The sequence below is a fragment of the Bombus vancouverensis genome, chromosome 9 (assembly GCF_051014615.1).
Source record: "Bombus vancouverensis nearcticus chromosome 9, iyBomVanc1_principal, whole genome shotgun sequence".
NCBI lineage: Eukaryota > Metazoa > Arthropoda > Insecta > Hymenoptera > Apidae > Bombus > Bombus vancouverensis.
In genome coordinates this window covers 1,380,195-1,398,248 of record NC_134919.1, presented here as the reverse complement: position 1 = coordinate 1,398,248, position 18,054 = coordinate 1,380,195, and the positions used below count along the sequence as shown (strand labels likewise).

General features: G+C 26.6%; 6 protein-coding genes across 11 annotated transcripts; 3 read left to right on the top strand and 3 right to left on the bottom strand.

Moving 5' to 3' along the window:
- Positions 1-325: 325 nt before the first annotated feature.
- LOC117160016 (KIF-binding protein) lies at positions 326-2,273 on the top strand. Its single transcript, XM_033340382.2, has one exon. It carries the CDS (start codon positions 428-430, stop codon positions 2,204-2,206), a length of 1,779 nt encoding a protein of 592 aa, XP_033196273.1. The 5' UTR covers positions 326-427; the 3' UTR covers positions 2,207-2,273.
- Positions 2,274-2,623: 350 nt separating this feature from the next.
- Positions 2,624-3,840, bottom strand: RpL14 (ribosomal protein L14). 2 transcript variants are annotated; one of them, XM_033340395.2, is made up of 4 exons: positions 3,771-3,840; positions 3,339-3,440; positions 2,902-3,096; positions 2,624-2,815 (listed from the first exon to the last, which is right to left on the bottom strand). In XM_033340395.2, exons 1-4 carry the CDS (start codon positions 3,771-3,773, stop codon positions 2,666-2,668), a joined length of 450 nt encoding a protein of 149 aa, XP_033196286.1. In that variant the 5' UTR covers positions 3,774-3,840; the 3' UTR covers positions 2,624-2,665. The 2 variants fall into 2 exon arrangements, with proteins under 2 accessions (XP_033196286.1, XP_076477511.1); XM_076621396.1 differs by lacking the exon at positions 3,771-3,840 and adding an exon at positions 3,569-3,591.
- Positions 3,841-3,962: 122 nt separating this feature from the next.
- Positions 3,963-8,553, top strand: LOC117160015 (HEAT repeat-containing protein 6). Of its 2 annotated transcripts, XM_033340379.2 has the most exons (12): positions 3,965-4,300; positions 4,469-4,717; positions 4,805-5,035; positions 5,109-5,934; positions 6,002-6,294; positions 6,386-6,727; positions 6,800-7,047; positions 7,142-7,361; positions 7,433-7,510; positions 7,582-7,788; positions 7,907-8,023; positions 8,120-8,553. In XM_033340379.2, the coding sequence occupies exons 1-12, from the start codon at positions 4,127-4,129 to the stop codon at positions 8,288-8,290; spliced, it is 3,156 nt and encodes a 1,051-aa protein (XP_033196270.2). In that variant the 5' UTR covers positions 3,965-4,126; the 3' UTR covers positions 8,291-8,553. The 2 variants fall into 2 exon arrangements, with proteins under 2 accessions (XP_033196271.2, XP_033196270.2); XM_033340380.2 differs by lacking the exons at positions 7,907-8,023; positions 8,120-8,553 and having other exon boundaries at positions 3,963-4,300; positions 7,579-7,713.
- On the bottom strand, positions 8,370-9,724 carry LOC117160021 (uncharacterized). Its single transcript, XM_033340394.2, has 3 exons — positions 9,477-9,724; positions 9,098-9,277; positions 8,370-8,979 (listed from the first exon to the last, which is right to left on the bottom strand). Exons 1-3 carry the CDS (start codon positions 9,573-9,575, stop codon positions 8,659-8,661), a joined length of 600 nt encoding a protein of 199 aa, XP_033196285.1. The 5' UTR covers positions 9,576-9,724; the 3' UTR covers positions 8,370-8,658.
- Positions 9,725-10,332: 608 nt separating this feature from the next.
- On the top strand, positions 10,333-14,908 carry LOC117160020 (E3 ubiquitin-protein ligase RNF25). Of its 3 annotated transcripts, none has more exons than XM_033340393.2 (7): positions 10,333-10,543; positions 10,626-10,697; positions 11,286-11,526; positions 11,791-12,009; positions 12,094-12,405; positions 12,606-12,791; positions 12,933-14,908. In XM_033340393.2, the coding sequence occupies exons 1-6, from the start codon at positions 10,518-10,520 to the stop codon at positions 12,783-12,785; spliced, it is 1,050 nt and encodes a 349-aa protein (XP_033196284.1). In that variant the 5' UTR covers positions 10,333-10,517; the 3' UTR covers positions 12,786-12,791; positions 12,933-14,908. The 3 variants fall into 3 exon arrangements, 2 of the variants coding, with proteins under 2 accessions (XP_033196284.1, XP_033196283.1); XR_004464707.2 differs by having other exon boundaries at positions 10,335-10,543; positions 12,606-12,874; XM_033340392.2 differs by having other exon boundaries at positions 10,335-10,543; positions 12,606-14,908.
- A 560-nt stretch (positions 14,909-15,468) lies between these two features.
- On the bottom strand, positions 15,469-17,946 carry LOC117160017 (uncharacterized). Of its 2 annotated transcripts, XM_033340385.2 has the most exons (4): positions 17,307-17,492; positions 16,379-17,229; positions 16,226-16,285; positions 15,469-16,122 (listed from the first exon to the last, which is right to left on the bottom strand). In XM_033340385.2, the coding sequence occupies exons 1-4, from the start codon at positions 17,353-17,355 to the stop codon at positions 15,874-15,876; spliced, it is 1,209 nt and encodes a 402-aa protein (XP_033196276.1). In that variant the 5' UTR covers positions 17,356-17,492; the 3' UTR covers positions 15,469-15,873. The 2 variants fall into 2 exon arrangements, with proteins under 2 accessions (XP_033196276.1, XP_033196274.1); XM_033340383.2 differs by having other exon boundaries at positions 15,473-16,122; positions 16,379-17,946.
- Positions 17,947-18,054: the final 108 nt, after the last annotated feature.

Sequence of the window (18,054 nt, the reverse complement as noted above, 5' to 3'; positions counted from 1 at the left end):
CTGAAATCTATCATTATTTTGAATTATTAAATTAAATATTGAATTAAATTGATAAATTTTTCGTAAATAGGAATATAATTTAAAAAATATTATCGTTTCTTTTTATTAACTTTTAGTTTAGAAAAAATATAACAAAACTTCTAATAGTCCTATATTTCTGTTAACAACTATTTCTATGAAGTTGATTAATTAGCGGAAAGTAATATTCCATACAAGTTGCAGTAATATATCTACCAATATCTACCAATATGTTTAAATACTTTTAAATAATTGATCTCATACTTAATATATCAAAATATTCAGGTGAATTCATGCAACTACGTTTAAATGTTCAAATCGCCATGTTGTGACGTATCAGATCATTATGTAGCCAGCTAATGAGCATGCTCGAGAATGTTTTGTATTTACGTTTTCGAGACAGTACGGCATGGAGTCGAAAGATAAAATTGCAAACATACGAGCAAAATTCAAGGATGTTCGAAAATTATTGGATGATCTTGAAAAACACAAAACGAAATACGAACCGTATAAAATAAAATATCAGGCAATCGAAGTATTAAACTCGATGGAAGTAGATCTGACTAACATTTTGATGGATATGCCAGAGGAAGAAAAAGAGGAGGAGATAATAATGCTTGCTGTGGTACACTTAAATCTTGGTTTATTACATGCCGATACGGAAGAATTAAAAACAGGCGAAGAACAATTCATGAAATGTATAAAATTATTGGAAAAAAAAGAGCTAGAACCAGAAGCTGTTTTACCAGTATTAAGCGCTTTGAATCAGCTGGGTATTATATGGTCCCAATGGAATCAACCTACAAAAGCAAAAGACTTTTTAAATCAAGCAAAGAAAATCTATAATGACTTTATAGATACTAACAACTCATGTAGAGACCCCATTAATATGGCCCAGAATTTTGGCATTGAACAAGTTGAATGTGAACTAAGTCCTAAAGATGTGTTAGAGAAAGTTCATACTTTAACGTTATATTATTTAGCTCAGGTATATCGTTCCTTGAAAGATCATCGCCAGTCTGCAATATATTGTCACATGACCCTGTGCAGACAATTAGGTCAAAATGACATTATGCAAGATTTAGATTATATCGATTGGGCACTGAACGCAGCCACATTGTCGCAATACCTTATGGAAAATACTAGTTTTACTCAAGCAAGACATCATTTAGCAGCTGCAACTTATATATTACAAAAATATGAAAATATATTGGAAGAGAAAACTAAAAATAATGGAGAAAGCGAAGCACTTGCAGCTGAGTGGGAAAATTTTAATCACAGAAGTGCAGACGTTGCCAGATGTTGGGCCAAATATGGAATTTTGCTTCTGATGTTATCAAAAGAAAGACTTTTACACAAAACAGAATCAGAACAGAATAATGATCAGTTGAATAGGGATTCTTCAAAGATAATTGATGACCTAAGGTTCAATGTCCTAGAAAAAGAGATAGAGTCAATTGCTAATCAGATTACGGATAAATATTTATTAGATTTTGAAGATGCTAAATTAGTCTTTCTAAATGTTCAAAAATGGTTAGAGCAAGCTAAAACATATTATACTTTAGAAAATCATGCATCTGATCATACATCAATTATACAAGATATTTCTGTAACTTATAAATATTTGGCATTCTTTGAAGAGCATGAAGATAGACAAGCAAAAATGCACAAAAGGAGAATAGACATATTAGAAAATGTTATCAAAGAGTTAAACCCTCAGTATTACGAATCTGCTTGCAGACAAATTTGGATTGAATTAGGAGAAATATACTCTGATATTCTTGATATAAAACTCGACCGCTTACGATCGTCCGATGAAAAACCTGCACCGCAAATGCTAACAAAAATTAATCACTTAGCAAAAAGTTCCATAAAGAATTTTCAAGCGTTTCTCAATTCCTTACATATTCGTAACTCTAGTTCTGATATACAAGAATTTCCTGATGAAATAATGCAACCAGCCTTATTTTCTTACTTCCACCTTGGCAGATTGTACAATAAAATTATATCTCCTGACAAAAACATTCAATTGCAAAATACACAACAAAGTATTAATGCATATAGATTTATAATTGATTATTGTGAAAAATATCCTAAAGCAGCTGAGGTGATGAAAGTAGAATTAAATCTATGCAAAGAATTGGTAAATTTATCGGTACTTAAATCAAATCATTATCAATCAAAGTAAATATGTTACAAGAAGAAATAATTGTTAAATAAAGCTATATTTAATTGATGCACACGTAATTTAATAAGCTGTTCAATTTAACATTATTTGTGTAAATTGTGAATTGCTTACAGAGCATTTTGATTCAATTCCACATCTCTTTCACCTCTATTGTTGTGACAAATTTTAATACTCCGTTTTCGTAATTGTAACAATTCCTTCATAATATCATGATAGAATGATAATATAAATACGAATGATATAAAAATGTAGTGTACATTTATTTCATTTTTCTTTCAGATTAAAATTTATATTGCATATTTTAAACAATGAGAAATTATAAATGAATAAATTTTGTTGCTAGTAAAGTTTCCTAGTTAATTTTAATTTATTCTCTTAACATGTAGGATAAAAGGTATGCAAAAACAATCAATGTAATTATGATAAGACAATTTTGTATTTATTTCATATAATAAAAAATCATTTTTTCTCTACTTTTTTACTGGCACCAGTAGCCTTTACTTTCTTAACCTTTTTTTTCAATCTGTAAAACGCAACGGTTCTTATTTTGTTTCTGATTTGTCTTGCTTTTCTTAGCTTAAAGCGGTCAAAATCACTAAGTTCCAAACGCTGAAATTGAATAAAAATGTATCTTAGTTACTATGCAAAATGTAGCTACATATGAGAACATATTCTTTATAAAATATTAAACCTACTTTCTTCTTAGCTTCGACCTTTCTTGCCCACATAGTCTCTTTCCAAAGGTCATTAATATTTGCAGCTTCCCATGCCTTACGTACAACACGGGTGGATCCAGTATATGGGAAACGTATACGGAATTTAGTTAGGTGGAGCTCATTTAACCTCATCTCAGAACGTGGGACATTTGAAGCAGGGCCATCAACCAAAACCTAGAAACATAACTAAACTTTAATATACAATATTTATTATATCTATAAAAGGAAACAATTAAATATTTTGGCATCAGTTAAAGCATAATGACATCAATTAAATATCAGTCGGCAATTCCTATCAAGATATTGGATCATCATTGTATTACTATTTAAAAAACAAAAACCCAATTTTGTACAATATTAAATATTTCAATTTAACATTTAATAAAAGATATAACATATTTATAAAATTATCTTACCCGATTTTGATCGATGATGTCTACAATAGCAACAAGTTTACCCTTGTACGGGCCATCGCTCACATAAGCGACGCGACCAGATTCTACAAACCTTTGGAACGGCTATTGAACAAAGAAACAATCCCATTATTTTAATAATAATGAACAATTATCATATTACAGCTAAATTTTATATAAGTTATTGTCTGTATAGGTATAAACAATAATTTGCAACACACAAATACAACTACCATGTGGCCGAAAACTGTGATAGATGTAAGGTTATATCAAATAATTTTTTAGATTTCTTATACATTGTCAAAAATAAATAAATGTAAATTAAACTATATAATGTACGTAGAAAATTTTCTTATTAAAACAACACCCTTTATATATAAATACTATAAAATATACGTGCAATGCACGCCAAATTTAAAACCACACTTCACTTACCATGGTTTACCGGAAACGAAAGACCAATATAATCCATAACCGGATAAAGCATTGATGATATCAACTGTTGAAAGTAAGTTGTCTCTATTAAAATTGTCTTACAATAAAATTCCCTAGATGTAGCATAAGTAATCCCCAAATACATATTGGATATAGTTCCTAAATTTACAGCATTAAATCGCATTTTTGACTTTCATATATACTATGTAGTCGATGTGTGATCGAGTCGGTACTGTACTACTTCAATTCCTAGGACACGAGATCTTATAATTTCGTTTGTGATGACATAATTCTTGTGCGAAATAAATATTTCTCATCACAAAATGTTTTATAGTTATATTTAAAAAGATACAAATATGGCTTTAACACAAGTTGATTCTACAGATTATACCACTAAATTTGATTGCATAGTAGAAAAACTACTTGTATTGACAAAAAGGAAGAAAAATAGTGAAACAAAGTTGATCAACAATTACCTTTATGATCTTAATAATCTTGATTATCGATATTTGACAAGTTTAAATAATGATGTAAGTTTAAACAAACAATTTAATTCATTGTAATTAATTTTTTTAATATATAATATTTATTAAAATATGTATCAAGTAATTTAGCTTATATTAGTTGATTGTTAGTTTAAATCAAAACATAAAAACATAATATAAAAATTGCTGCTTTACTTTTCAATAACATTTTAGGCAGTGCAATTGCTGATTGAACAATTATGTGTTATCATTACGCCTGCAGAAACTGTTTTGATACAAAATTTTTGTAAACTATTAGTCAATATAGCTCAAAACAATATTGAGCTTCAAGAACAAACATTTATATATTGCAACGAATGGATTATAGAAGTTTTTAAATCTGCCTTACCAATTACGCATAATAATATGCTTTTAACCTTAAAAAGTTTATTAACAAATAAACAATTTGGTAATATTAATCATGTAGGTACAAATTTTTTAAAATTATTTTATATCTATAAATGAAATATTACAAATGCATAATATTTATAACAATACATATTATTTCAGTATTTGAAATTATTAATTGAAGATGATCAGTTACTAAAAAGGTATTTAAATCTATCTCATGTACAATGGTCTGAAATTCACTATAGTGCAATTAGTTGTTTAGAAGGAATTTTAATGAGCTATAATAGCACTTTCATAGCAAAAGAATTGATATATATCATTAAAGATATCACACTAGATATTGTTTCTTCTTCTTTATATTTAAATGACAATAAATATTATCGTACGAAAGTGAGTAATAAATATGGAATAAAAATTAAACTGTGTAGTTTTCATTATCATTATTGGTAAATTAAATTTTTAGATATTATGTTCGTGCTTACATATTCTGCAAATAATAACAGTTAATGAAATGTTGCCACATTCCATTGATTTCATGGGAGAAATTTTGGGAGTAGTGCAAGCATTTTTATTTTATGGTCTCAAGGACTATCCTCCCATAAAACCACAGCTACTTCGTCCTGCAGTAATGAATCTTCCAGAACGAATTCATATAATTCCTAAATGTAAGAATTTGAAGAATCACAAGGCAAAAGTAAGAAAACTACCAATTAAAAAGGTTGGTACTGAAGTAAAAAATAACACTGTACCAGAATGCAAAGGAGTTAGCTTATATTCAAGTGATTCTGATACCTCAGATACTGAAAGTAATAATTCTGTCTTTATGGATTCTAAAGTAAGATTAGAATCTGTACGGTTACTGCAGGTACTCGTTGAAAATTCACCAAGTCGTGAAATATTTGGATTTTGGCCACAAATTGTTGCCACTGGATCACGAAACAATGCTAGAGTATTGACTAGAAGTATTTTAAAGGAATGTGTATCTAAAGTGAAGCAACATATGCTAAGTACACTAACAGAATTATTGATAGATGCTAAACCTTTTCTAATGCATGCAGAAGATGTCCATCATACATCTTTTATTACCTTTTTTGGCACAGTATGCCTAATGATAAAAGAATTGCATTTCACATTATGTTTGATTTTAAATGGTGAAACAAATGTAGCTGTTTTAACCCATGGTTTAAAATGTGCTGCTGCTTTAGTTCAAGGCACACCATATACACGTTTGAAAACAGGACTTGCTACAAAATTAATGAGAAATTGTAGACCATACATATTTCACAAAGGTATTTCTATTGTTAATATACCTTCTTATTCAAAAATAAAATTTTATATTTATTATGTCTTACATAGATCCAACAGTTCGTGTTGCTGCACTGTCAGTTTTTGAAGCTATTGCTTCCTGTGATCCAGTAACCCCAGAAATATTTGAAATACTCGTAAAGCAATCTGATGTAAACATAGCATCAGATCAACCTGTGAATATTTCAGTTAGTGACAATACAGAAGAAGATGAAGAAGGAGAAGAAGAAATAGATATTGAAGATCTAAAAAATAATTTGATAAATGAATACAATAATGAATTATTCAAAGAAACAAATATTTGTTTTTTAATTCATGTTTGTTTGGAAAATATATCAAATAAGGTATACTTACATTTTAAGCTAAAATTTTACATGAATGATATAAAGCATAGAATTTTTTTGAAAATAAATAATCATGTATCCAATTATTTAGACAATGAGTACACCTGTTCGTCTTCAATCACTAAAATTAATTGGTAGAATGGCATTTAGTACTGGAAGTCTTGTGTTTCCACATACAGAGTTAATTACAATGACTTTAGTAGGAATCATACAAGATTCTGAAACACAAATAATCTTACACTCTTGTCGGGCTCTAGAAATTATGGCTGGTTGTCTCATGAATATTGATTCAGAGGATAAAAATGTTTCAGTATTTTGGAATATCATATTTGATCCTATAACGTCCCTTCTTCAACATCCACAAACAATAATAAGAGAAGCTGCATGTGATTGTCTAGGCAGTATTAATTCTATTATATTTGCCCAACTTCAAGTGAGTATTTATATAAAAATTGTATTACTAAAATTTATTATACATACACATTTCATATAAACTTTTTTTTAGAGACAGAAAGCAGTTCTAATCATTACAATATTATTTGGCGCAGTGCATGATAAAGAAAGTGCTGTAAGAGCTGCTGGATTGCGAGCATTGGGAATGTTAGTCACATTACCTGCATTGAAAGAAGAAACTGGATTTTTAATGGATTTAGCTGATATAGTTTGTTTATCTGCTGATGATAAAAATCTTGGCGTTCGTATTAAGGGCGCCTGGGCATTAGCTAATTTATGCAATTGCCTCTCTAAAGAAACGTTAGTTATAAACATATTAAATAGTTAATTAATATCTTTTATATTTGCTTACAACTTAATTTTTTCTGTCAAAATAAAAAATCTGTCCTTGTAGAAATCACGAAGAAGTAGAACCTATTCCTTTGGAAATGTTATTACCACAAATTTATCAAGTCAGTATTAAAGCATCTAAGGACAATGATAAAGTAAAATGCAATGCTGTTCGGGCTCTTGGAAGTATTCTGTACTTATGTCCTAACAAACATATACTGAAAGACACATCATCAGGATTAAAGGCTCTTATAAATTGTGCTACTGTAGGAAACGATATGAAGGTACATAAATTAAAAGATTGTTATTGCATCAATAACTTTTATTGCATTATTAACTGTTATGTTAATTAAAGGTTCGTTGGAATGCATGTCGAGCTCTGGGATTAGTTTTAAGTAACAACCCAGATAATATATTACAGCCATCTTGGCGGGTATGTAATGAACAGAATGTAAATTCTTTAATTTTTTTATCATAATAAATACAATTTTATTGATTTAGTAGGATCAGGTGTTTCCTGTATTGTGTAACTTAATTTGTGATAGTCCGAATTTTAAAGTGCGTACTAATGCAGCGTGGGCATTATATTCCTGTAACTCATACGGAAAGTATATTATAACTTTATGGAAGAGTCTTATCTTAGCTTTTGAAAATTCTCAGCATGTACCGAGTTACATCGAATATCCTCACCGTGACGCTCTTATTCAACAGGTAATTAAATATAAAATTATAGGTAATTACTAAATAATAAATAATATTAAATACTAAATAAATTCTAGCATAGTTCATTAAACATTAGTCTATCAATATCTTCAATATATGTTTTTAGTTATGCCTTACTCTTAGCCATGTGGCTACTTGTACAGAAGTGTCAGATTTGCAAAATCTTTGGACAGAAATAAGCGAACATGTAGATGATGTTTCGAATTATGTGAAACAGTTCCAGGTATGATTTTAATATATCAATCAATAAAAAATTAAATTTTACAGAATCAATATCTAAATATTATTATATCATTTTTACAACTTTTCCATATTTTAGGAGATCATTGTGCCTGAAAAAATGGGAGATTTAATAAAGGCAAAATCTCAATTAGAAAAATATATGAGAAGTGCTTCCTTATTAGAAGAACGAAAGATTGCTCAAGTCTTAGCAAGTATTTTTGAAAGAACTAAGAGATATGACAACCTAGATAGTGTTGTCTTAACTTAACAATTAACAAAATAATAAATTAATTGTATATTAATAATACATATTCATGTGCATCCAATATTTGAAATTCTAACAATAATTGTGCCGAAAACATACATACGTGTTTATTTACACAATATATAAACATGTACGTAAGTATATAAGCATGTATGTATATAAACGTGTAAAGATGTACATACAGAATATTAAAGCGCAGATTAAATTTATTTAACAAATATGTTCTTCGAATTTTTTTAAAAATAAAATTTATATATATAATAATATATTCTTATTACATGGCGTCTTAATTTAAATCTTATTTATCTTTGCTAAGAAACTGAATTGTTCATATTTACACATATTTCCTGCACCATTAACTTCATTCTTATTTATGTATTTACAGGAGTATTCGATTGTTTAGACTGATTCTCATCTAAATTTATAGAACTTGTATCTTTAACTTCATTACTAGATATATTTTGGGCCTCATTATCATTTTTATCTCCTGTCTCTTCTTCATCTAAACTTTCTTCATCTGAATCAGCATTTGCACTTTTGTTATGCTGTTCTACATTTCCAGTCTTCATCTTTTTATTTTGTTTCCATTTCTGTTTTTTCTTTAATCTTTTTGCTCTTTTCTTTGCAGTTATTTCCTCAGCTATTCTTTTATTTTCTTCAATCTTTTTGTGGTATTCTTCATCTAAAAGCTCCTAGTGAAAACATTACAAACATATAACAAAATTATAAAAGTTAATAATGTAAAGCAAGTAAATTATGAAAATAGCTTCAGTTACATAAATTTACATTTTATAATTATTTCTATTTTACCTTGTGACCTTTTTCTTGAATAAATTTTTGCCTTGCATATTCTTTACGCCTTAAATGTCTGTATACGTGAAATTCTCCACTACCAGCACCAGCACTGCTACCCATTACATTACGAACAAATTCTGGTACTGTAGGTGTACTTTTAGCTTTAGGCCGTTCTGGTAATATGATAGGCTTTTCCTATTGCAATAAATAAACATTTTATGATGATAATCTAGATATCCTATATACATCTAATCTTTTTTTCCTAATCTTTCTAGGTATCCTACATATGAAAAAATAAAATATTTCTGACACCCATGTTTTTAATATTCGTTAGGATTAGAATTAAAGAAAAAAGACAACTAAGATTGATTTTTTAATATTTCGATATATTTACCGGATTTTTCATTAATTTTTGAAGTTTTAAGCGTTGCAAATCAATTGCTGTCTTTGCAACAACAGGTTTTTCTTCTTCTTTTTCTTTATTTTCTGACATTATAATATATTACCAAAAAAAAGAATTTTAATTCAATCAATTTTAAACTAATTCACAATTCTTGTCAAATGGTAACAGAGAGAGGTTATGTACATGATAATAAAAGTGAAATATGCAGAAAACAAAATCGATTTAATTACATCGATTCCAGATATACACAAATTTAAAAGTATAATCGTATAATTAGTCTTATAAGAAAAACTTTAAATCATAAATATATGTATTAAAAAATATTTAAAAAAATTTTAGGTATTTTTGTATATTTATATCTTTGATATATGTACTACAGTACATTATATTTTTAATAATGCTTCCAATTTTATTTTTAATTTTATTTTTATTATAATTTTTGTTATAAATGTTAACTTTCGTACTTTATTCATAAAATTTTGTTTGCTATATTTTTCTACATGATTCTAAAAAACGTTAAGTGCTACTTTTTAATAATTACATGTACACATATAAATCACATATTTTATTTAAAGTAAAGTTTATCTTCTTAAGATTTAACTACCTATAATTAATAATTTTTATTATATTTATTTTGGCAAAATTTTATGATATATATTTATATATTACGATATATTTTTATATTATGATATATTTTTATATATTACGTATATGATATGTTATATATTGTTATACTGAAAATACTTGTTATAAAAAAAGTAAAAATGTTTAACAAAATTTTTAGCTGTGACTACAGCAGAATTAAATTATTTTCTTTAGTGAAATTTTTCTCTTAGTGACAGTAGTAATATGTTACCAATAATTCTGAAGCGATCCAGTTGGTAGCAGTAATAGTAGCAGAAGGCTTTCAATATTGACGCACATTGACGCTTATCAAGAATCCTATAATCGCCGAAAACTGAAAAAAGATCTGCTGTCAAATTCGAAATAATTTTCACAAAATAAAGCATATTATTATATATCTTAGGAACAATGTCAGAACCCGTAATAGATGAAAGGTAATTTTTGAGCAAGGTCTTATAGTAAATGTATTTTCAATGAATATTCCATTTTTTTATTATATATTAAACTATTTTATAGAGTAACTGACGAAATTGAAGCACTAAAAGCGATATTGCTTGACGATGAATTAAATATAAAAGAAAATGACAGGTAGGTTTTTTTAGGGAATGTAATGTTTGTAACCTAATAAATGAACTAAATCAATTGTCATTTTGAGACTTTCAATTATTATAAATTATAGGTAATGTACCATTAGAAAATGTTATTTATGATTTAAATATTTGTTCCATTAACAAAGCATTTTAAATTTAATATTTATATATGTACTTATATAGGAAAGGAAGAAATTTTAACAGTAAAGTAAAGTAATATAAAAAATATAAATAATATAAAAGAATATAATATAAGAATATTTATCTTCATACAAATGTATGAAATTGGAGGCTTAACAGATATTCCTTAATAACACTGTCAGTGTTATAATTTTATACAATATCATATATTGATTATATTAGTTATTATTTGTTAGAAGTATTTTTAATTATATATATAATATATATTATATAATATATATATATATATATTTAGTATTTGTAAAATAAAGAATTTGATATTTTTAATACTCTATGATTTACTTATATTTATTAATCTTTATAATAAATTCTCATTGAACCACAAACTAACTGATATTAGAGAATTTAGAAATTTATGTATTGTGAAAAATCAATGTTTTTTCAGAGGTGAACCAGAATGTATTGAAACTGTGTTATTTCCCTCAACTGGTGAAGATTCACAGTCTCAATATGTTTGTGTAACACTGATTGTTCAGTTACCTGTGGGATATCCTGATATATCACCTACTATTAGTCTCAGAAATCCCAGAGGTTTAGATGAAAATACAGTGAGGCTTATGCAATCAGATGCAGAAGCAAAATGTAAGGATTTCATAGGTCAACCAGTTATGTTTGAACTCATTGAGGTATGTATCACATATTAGAAAGTGTTCTATGAATAATAAAATATGTTGAAGTATACATTGAGCTTGTGTAAAATGTATGTACAAGAGTTACATTTAAATTTTATTATATTGCTATTCAATTTATATCAGAGTTACTTCAGGATTTTGTAGTGTTTCATTTATTATCTCCTTTAGATATTATTATGTTATATTATTGTGCTTTTGTAACTATTATTTTATTGGCTATATGCTATGTTTTGTATCTATGCGATATTATTATAACAGTTAATAAGAGAACACCTTACAAGAAGTAATCTTCCAACGGATCAGTGTGCCATATGTCTGTATGGTTTTCGGGAAGGAGATGAATTTACAAAAACTGAATGTTATCATTATTTTCATTCACACTGTTTAGCAGCACATGTTGCTGCTGCAGAACGATATTATAGAGAAGAACAAGAAAAATTGCCACAATGGCAACAAGATGCAACAAATAAATTCCAGGTATACCAATATGTAGTTATGAATATGGAACTAAACAAATTTGTGACAGTCCTAGTTACCATTAAACATAACATATTGTTTCAGGCCATATGCCCTGTGTGTAGAGAATCCATCAATTGCGATGTAGAAAGCCTATGGTCTGCTCCACCTCCAATTGATGTTGAAGCTGCTATTGATTTTTCAGTAACTGCAGAGCTGAGAGAATTACAAAAACAAATGGCAGCATTATTCTTAAGACAACAACGGAGGGGTGGTATAATTGACTTAGAAGCCGAAGGTGTGAAAACATTGGTTAGAACAGAAGATGAGCCAGGTGCTACTACTGAAGGACCCAACCCTCCGGGAACCAGTTTAAATGCATATTCAAATCAAAATATGCAACCTGTTGATCATATGGTATGTTTATATGTTAAAAATAATGATAAAGATTGTATTGACAAACTAAATAGTAATTATATAGAACTTTTACATAAATTTTTTACTTGTTAATGAAAAAATATATAATTGATAATATGTATCTAAAAATTCTAATATTTATAATTTGTAATTTTTGTTTTTTTAATTTTAATACTTTAATAATAAAATATTTCCTTCAGCAAATGCCACAATCAAAACAGTCCTCACAGACACAAAATCATGCTCACTATCAATCAAGGCAACTACATCATAATTACCAAGGTCATAATAACCATGGCCATCGAAACAGAGGTCGTGGACGAACTCATTATCGTCGTCAATTTGACAGAGTTAGGCACACGGAATCTACTCCCAGATGACAATGGGTTCGAGATAAATTATTTACTGTCTGGTCTTCTATTTTGCTAAGTGTATACAATAATATGAACAGCATTAGTAGCATAATTGTGTATGTATTATATAATAACTGTTTAATTTCAAATCACTTTTATGTACTAAAATTATAGGTTTCATTGTTCGGCAACATTCCCGTTATAGCGGTGTATAAAATGGGATATGTTGAGACTTCCAATCCATTAAGACTCCTGAAGCCATGGTGCTCTTTTAAACGATCTACAATCGTACAAAAGTTAGTTCTTTTTTTAAATATAAATATGTATACAGAGCTGTAAGTACTGTAGCATATTACAAACAAGCAAAAGAAAGAAAAGATACCCAATCAAAATGTTATACTAAAAATATTTTATACCAGTCATTTAAAATTTAGCAGTCTCGGAGTATAAAAATAACATGTATCACTTTCAAATTAATCATTTTTACATAAATTTCATAACTTACAATACTCATTTATTAAAATTTATTAATATAAAAATTTATTAATAATATAGATTGTACTATATAACAGAGCAGACATGGATCAGTGTTTAAAGAAATACCTGTTCATTCCTTTTAAAGGAATCGAAAATTTCACTTTTGCTCTATGCATATATTCAGAAGCAATGTAAATCTTTAGAAAAAGTATGTAATGCTATTATATATCAAGTTTAACATGTGAAATATACCTTTCTCTCAAGAGTTGAGAACTTTGGTTTAATGTATAAATCAACCACTACTTCTGAAAGAACACTATTCAAAAAATAATGTGAACAACGCAAAATGTTTTCTGCAGTCATGTAGTATATACATTGAAAAAATGTAAGTCTTTGATTTTTATAATTTATTTGTATTTTGTTTTCTTCATTTTATTTTTGAACATCTTGTTAAAAAAGAGATTTATTGTAAATATTTCTTTGTTGGGTGCAAAAGTAGGTTTTGTTAATATGTAAAAATCTTCCTTGTAATTGTGATATTTGAAAAAGAGTAATAACATAAAATAGGAAAAAATTTTAAAGAATGAAAACATCAGATCATTCCAATTCAAATAAATTAAGATATTAATTTTATTATAATAATGTAAATTCTTCTTTATAGCAATGACATTTAGCAAAATACATTTGACATTAGTTATATATTGTTAAGGTAATTATGATCTCTAAAAATAGAATAGAAAATGCTTTCATAAACGATAAAATGTTTCAGCACATGTAAAATTACGTAAAAACGATTAATTATTTTTATTCTTTTTTAAACAAAATACAACATAAAACAATAATATTATGCATTTTTTGTAAATTATATTTTAAATAATATAAAGTAATATACTGTAAATCAATATAAAATACCTTTATTTTCACTTTGTCTCAACAAAAATGAACAAAGAACTGTCTGATTGAAAATTGTAATGAAATCTATATACCATATAGCTATTTGTTTTTTATATTATATTTTGTATATATTAAAATACTTTACCTAGTTCAATATGAGTGTAATTGGAATAATACAAAAAGTTTCTTCTAAATCTTTAATTTTCATTACAACAAAATTTTTATTATATGAAATAAAGAAGTAAATATTTTTGTATCTTCTTGTTGAACTTACATTCTTTTAAAAAGGATGAAAATGAATGAATTAAATGTATTTCTAAAATCAGATTGAAAGAATAATATTTCTTTATTTTTAAACTTATTTTATATAATATTTATTTATACATACAAGTACCAAAGAACTTATATTTAGTTCAATACATTCAAAGTAAAACTTTGTTGTTTTCTTTATATCGATACTATATTTACCTGTGATATTTTTAAGAGAAGAAAAGTGTAATTCAATTTTTAGTACGCTTATTTTATAAATATGTATGTACATAACTTTTTATGCCAAAAATTAAAAATTGGAAGTTCAGTATGTATTTATAACTATAGAATCTTTGTAATCTTGATATATGTTTCTTACAAATGTAATAAAAATATTCAATGAAAAAATCTTTTATATATAAATTGCACTAATATTAAGCAAATATTAAATGCAATAAACAAAAAAATTTTCCATGAATAAAATTTTAATGTATGGCTAATTAAAAATAAAATGAATTATAATATAATAATATTTATAGTGTTTTCGAAATGATTAATGCAAAATATGTTACAAACAGCTTAATAAAAGACTTAATAAAACATTCAATTCTCGTTCTATAAAATCCTATATTTCATATATTTGTCTTAAGTATATATTTGTCTTCTATTATTGACCCTTTATTTATTTTATTATTTCTGAAATCTATAATTTTCTATATTATTATTGCTTAGTTGCAAAGTTAATAGCTTCTAAAACTTCTGATAAAATCCTAAGACTTCATTAGATATTGCAATTTCTATTTCATTAATCCAATGTCACTGCATTAGAACAAAGCACATTATTTACATAAAATTCTTATTTTCCCATGTTATATACCATATCACAAATGTTGCCAAAATAGTAATTTTCACTTTTTCTACTTAAAAAAAGTCATTTCATTATAATTCTTATTTATCAAGAAAAAGGTATGTAAAAAGTATTTAAAAAATATCTGTGAAGTGACTATATATATATTTATCATAAAAAAATATATAACATTTATAATAGATATTACTTACAAATGAAAGGAATCAACGTTTATAAAATAGAATCTATGACTCTTTTATTACATTCATTTTATGAAAATTAACAGATAGGATATATTATAAAAGTAACAATATAATAATTTAGCGATATGTATGTAATATTAATACATTCATATCTTTGTTTCAATCTGGAGTTAATGTAATTTAGTAACAAATAAAAATAATTCTTTTTTTATTGTATTTTGTATTTAAAATTGTGCATAGCATTTTCATCTCGATTAGGAATGTATAAATTGTTAGTTTTGAAAAAAAATTTATACAAATAAATGTTCAACTTAGGATGCTTATAACAATAAAATTATAAAATTAATAATAAGTTAGTATATTTACAATTAATTTATAATCAATATTATGAATACCAGTCATTGGATATGTAATAAAATCATAAATGATTGAAAATAATTTAATACTATGTAGTATATTGTTCCTTTAGTTTATTAAGTTTTAATTTTAACTGTTCAAGTTCTGTTTGTACTGGTTTATAAAAGTCCTTACATTGCAGCAAAATATTGGAAGCTGCATCTAATAATACTGGACTGATAGATTTTGGTGAGGGAATGTCTATAGAAACAGAACTAACAATACTGTTGTCACCATATCCTTCATCAATACTTTCATCCGAAGTTTTTGCTAGTGCCTTCAATTGATCTTTCAAATCCTGTAAGATAAAACCAGTTTTAATACTAAATCTCTTGATAAAAATAAAAAGATTATGAATGAACAATTAATGTTTATGTTAAAAAGTTAATATAAAAAATTACTTTATTTCTCATTAAAACCTGTTTTAGGCATTCATGTAAAGAAACTTCCATTTTGTTTTTCTGAAACAGAATAGTTATGAGATAATTATAAGTAATCCCTCCATAATAAAGTCTTCTACTCTTATATATACATTATAAAATAACATTTTATACCATTGTGGTTAAATGTCCCTTTATTTGAATTCCATGAAGTTTATTTTCTAAACTTTTAACTTTTCGTTTTTCTTGTCTAAGTTTCCTGATTAAAGCAGTGTTAGCTTCATATGATAACGTTTTTAAACGTTTATTTTCATTTATTACATCTTGCATTGAATTCAATTTTTCCTCTGCTTCTATATTTTTTGATTTTAAAAGTTTATATTGTGCAATCATTTTAGTTAACTGTAATCGCAATTGAAAGATTGCATCTTCTATCTGACTTTGTTCCTGTTTAGAAGACAACAGAGTAGTCTGTAATGCTTCATTCTCAGATTTTAACTTTTGAATTTCAAGTTGCGTTTTACGCAATGTATCAGCAGTTTGATTTTTCTCAGTTTCACATTTCTGTATATTTTCTTCCATAGTTGTAATTAATATACGTTGCTTAGCCAAAGCATTTTCCATCAATGTTTTGGAAACTTCATTACCTAAAAGTCGTTTTTCTAATGTTTTTAACTCTGCTTTTGTATCTCTTAATTCATCTTCTGTTAATTCTAACTTTGTGGAGACATCTGGAGAACTTGATGTATTGATATCTAATGATTCTAAAATACTGTTTGATTGATTTTGTGTCTTTAAGTTTTGTACCTCATATTCCAAGTCTTGCTTTTCTTTTCTATGTTTTTGAAGAAGTTCTGTATAATCTATGTTTAATTGCTTATATCTAGCATTTATGTTTGCTATTGTTTGCTGTCTTTGCTGCAAAATTCCTTGATAAGTATCAATTTCTAATTGTAAAGTTTTCTTGCTTGCTTGTAGACCATGTACTTGAGATTGATACCATTTTACAGATGCTTCTGATGCATCTAAATGATTTTTTACATCTGTTAGAGTATTTTGTAATTTTTGTTTTTCCTGAACTACTAACTGCATTTCTACATACAATTCTGTGATTTTTCCTTTAAGCCCTTCATTAGCAGCAATTCTGGCATTGAGTTCAATACGCATATTTTCTAAATCTATTCGAAGTCGTTCATTTTCTAATTCTAATAATGCAACACGTTTTGATAATTCTATATTTGAAACATCTGGTGTTGATAAGTGTCTAATATGAAATTCATCGGCCATCAATTGCAGAGAATCTGTTGATGTAACAGAATCTAACTCTCCTTTAAATGAATCAGATAAATTGTCCATTATTCCAAATTATACCGTAATTTAATGTGAATAGTGTATTTTTTCTAAGTTTTCTCTCATTAAATGCAACATATTATGAGTAGGTTGTAATCTAATTTTATAATCGAAATATATTAGTCCAGCACTGTTAACTTTGGAACATCTCGTATTTTGATAAAATATATATATCATACATACTTTATTTTGCGAAAGTATTTGTTATTCTTTTTGTTATTATATTAGTAAATATGAAGAATACTGAACATGACATATGTTAATTGTAGACTATGTATATTTGTATATATATGTTTAAATGTCACTTCATATTATATTTATATAAGAATACGACTACATACGTGTATAGTACACATGCAAATATATCCTTTACTTAAATACTTATCATCAAATATAGATATCTCAAAATTTATACAATTTGTGGAAAGAGCATAAGTATTTCATGAGAATGAACTTTATGATGGAAAATTATGGTATTATAATATTGTTGTTAGAAATGG

Coding starts and splice junctions, on each gene's coding strand:
- LOC117160017 (XM_033340383.2), bottom strand. CDS start 17,560: ATGGACAATTTATCTGATTCATTTAAAGGAGAGTTAGATTCTGTTACA. Junction 16,286..16,378: donor AGGGACATTTAACCACAATG/GTATAAAATGTT, acceptor ATTCTGTTTCAG/AAAAACAAAATGGAAGTTTC. Junction 16,123..16,225: donor AGGTTTTAATGAGAAATAAA/GTAATTTTTTAT, acceptor TTTATCTTACAG/GATTTGAAAGATCAATTGAA.
- RpL14 (XM_033340395.2), bottom strand. Junction 3,097..3,338: donor ACATCATCGATCAAAATCGG/GTAAGATAATTT, acceptor TTATGTTTCTAG/GTTTTGGTTGATGGCCCTGC. Junction 2,816..2,901: donor AGGTCGAAGCTAAGAAGAAA/GTAGGTTTAATA, acceptor ATTCAATTTCAG/CGTTTGGAACTTAGTGATTT.
- LOC117160016 (XM_033340382.2), top strand. CDS start 428: ATGGAGTCGAAAGATAAAATTGCAAACATACGAGCAAAATTCAAGGAT.
- LOC117160015 (XM_033340379.2), top strand. CDS start 4,127: ATGGCTTTAACACAAGTTGATTCTACAGATTATACCACTAAATTTGAT. Junction 4,301..4,468: donor TGACAAGTTTAAATAATGAT/GTAAGTTTAAAC, acceptor ATAACATTTTAG/GCAGTGCAATTGCTGATTGA. Junction 4,718..4,804: donor AATTTGGTAATATTAATCAT/GTAGGTACAAAT, acceptor ATATTATTTCAG/TATTTGAAATTATTAATTGA.
- LOC117160020 (XM_033340393.2), top strand. CDS start 10,518: ATGTCAGAACCCGTAATAGATGAAAG. Junction 12,010..12,093: donor ATGCAACAAATAAATTCCAG/GTATACCAATAT, acceptor ATATTGTTTCAG/GCCATATGCCCTGTGTGTAG. Junction 12,406..12,605: donor TGCAACCTGTTGATCATATG/GTATGTTTATAT, acceptor TATTTCCTTCAG/CAAATGCCACAATCAAAACA.
- LOC117160021 (XM_033340394.2), bottom strand. CDS start 9,575: ATGTCAGAAAATAAAGAAAAAGAAGAAGAAAAACCTGTTGTTGCAAAG. Junction 9,278..9,476: donor AAAAATTAATGAAAAATCCG/GTAAATATATCG, acceptor TTATTGCAATAG/GAAAAGCCTATCATATTACC. Junction 8,980..9,097: donor TTCAAGAAAAAGGTCACAAG/GTAAAATAGAAA, acceptor TGTTTTCACTAG/GAGCTTTTAGATGAAGAATA.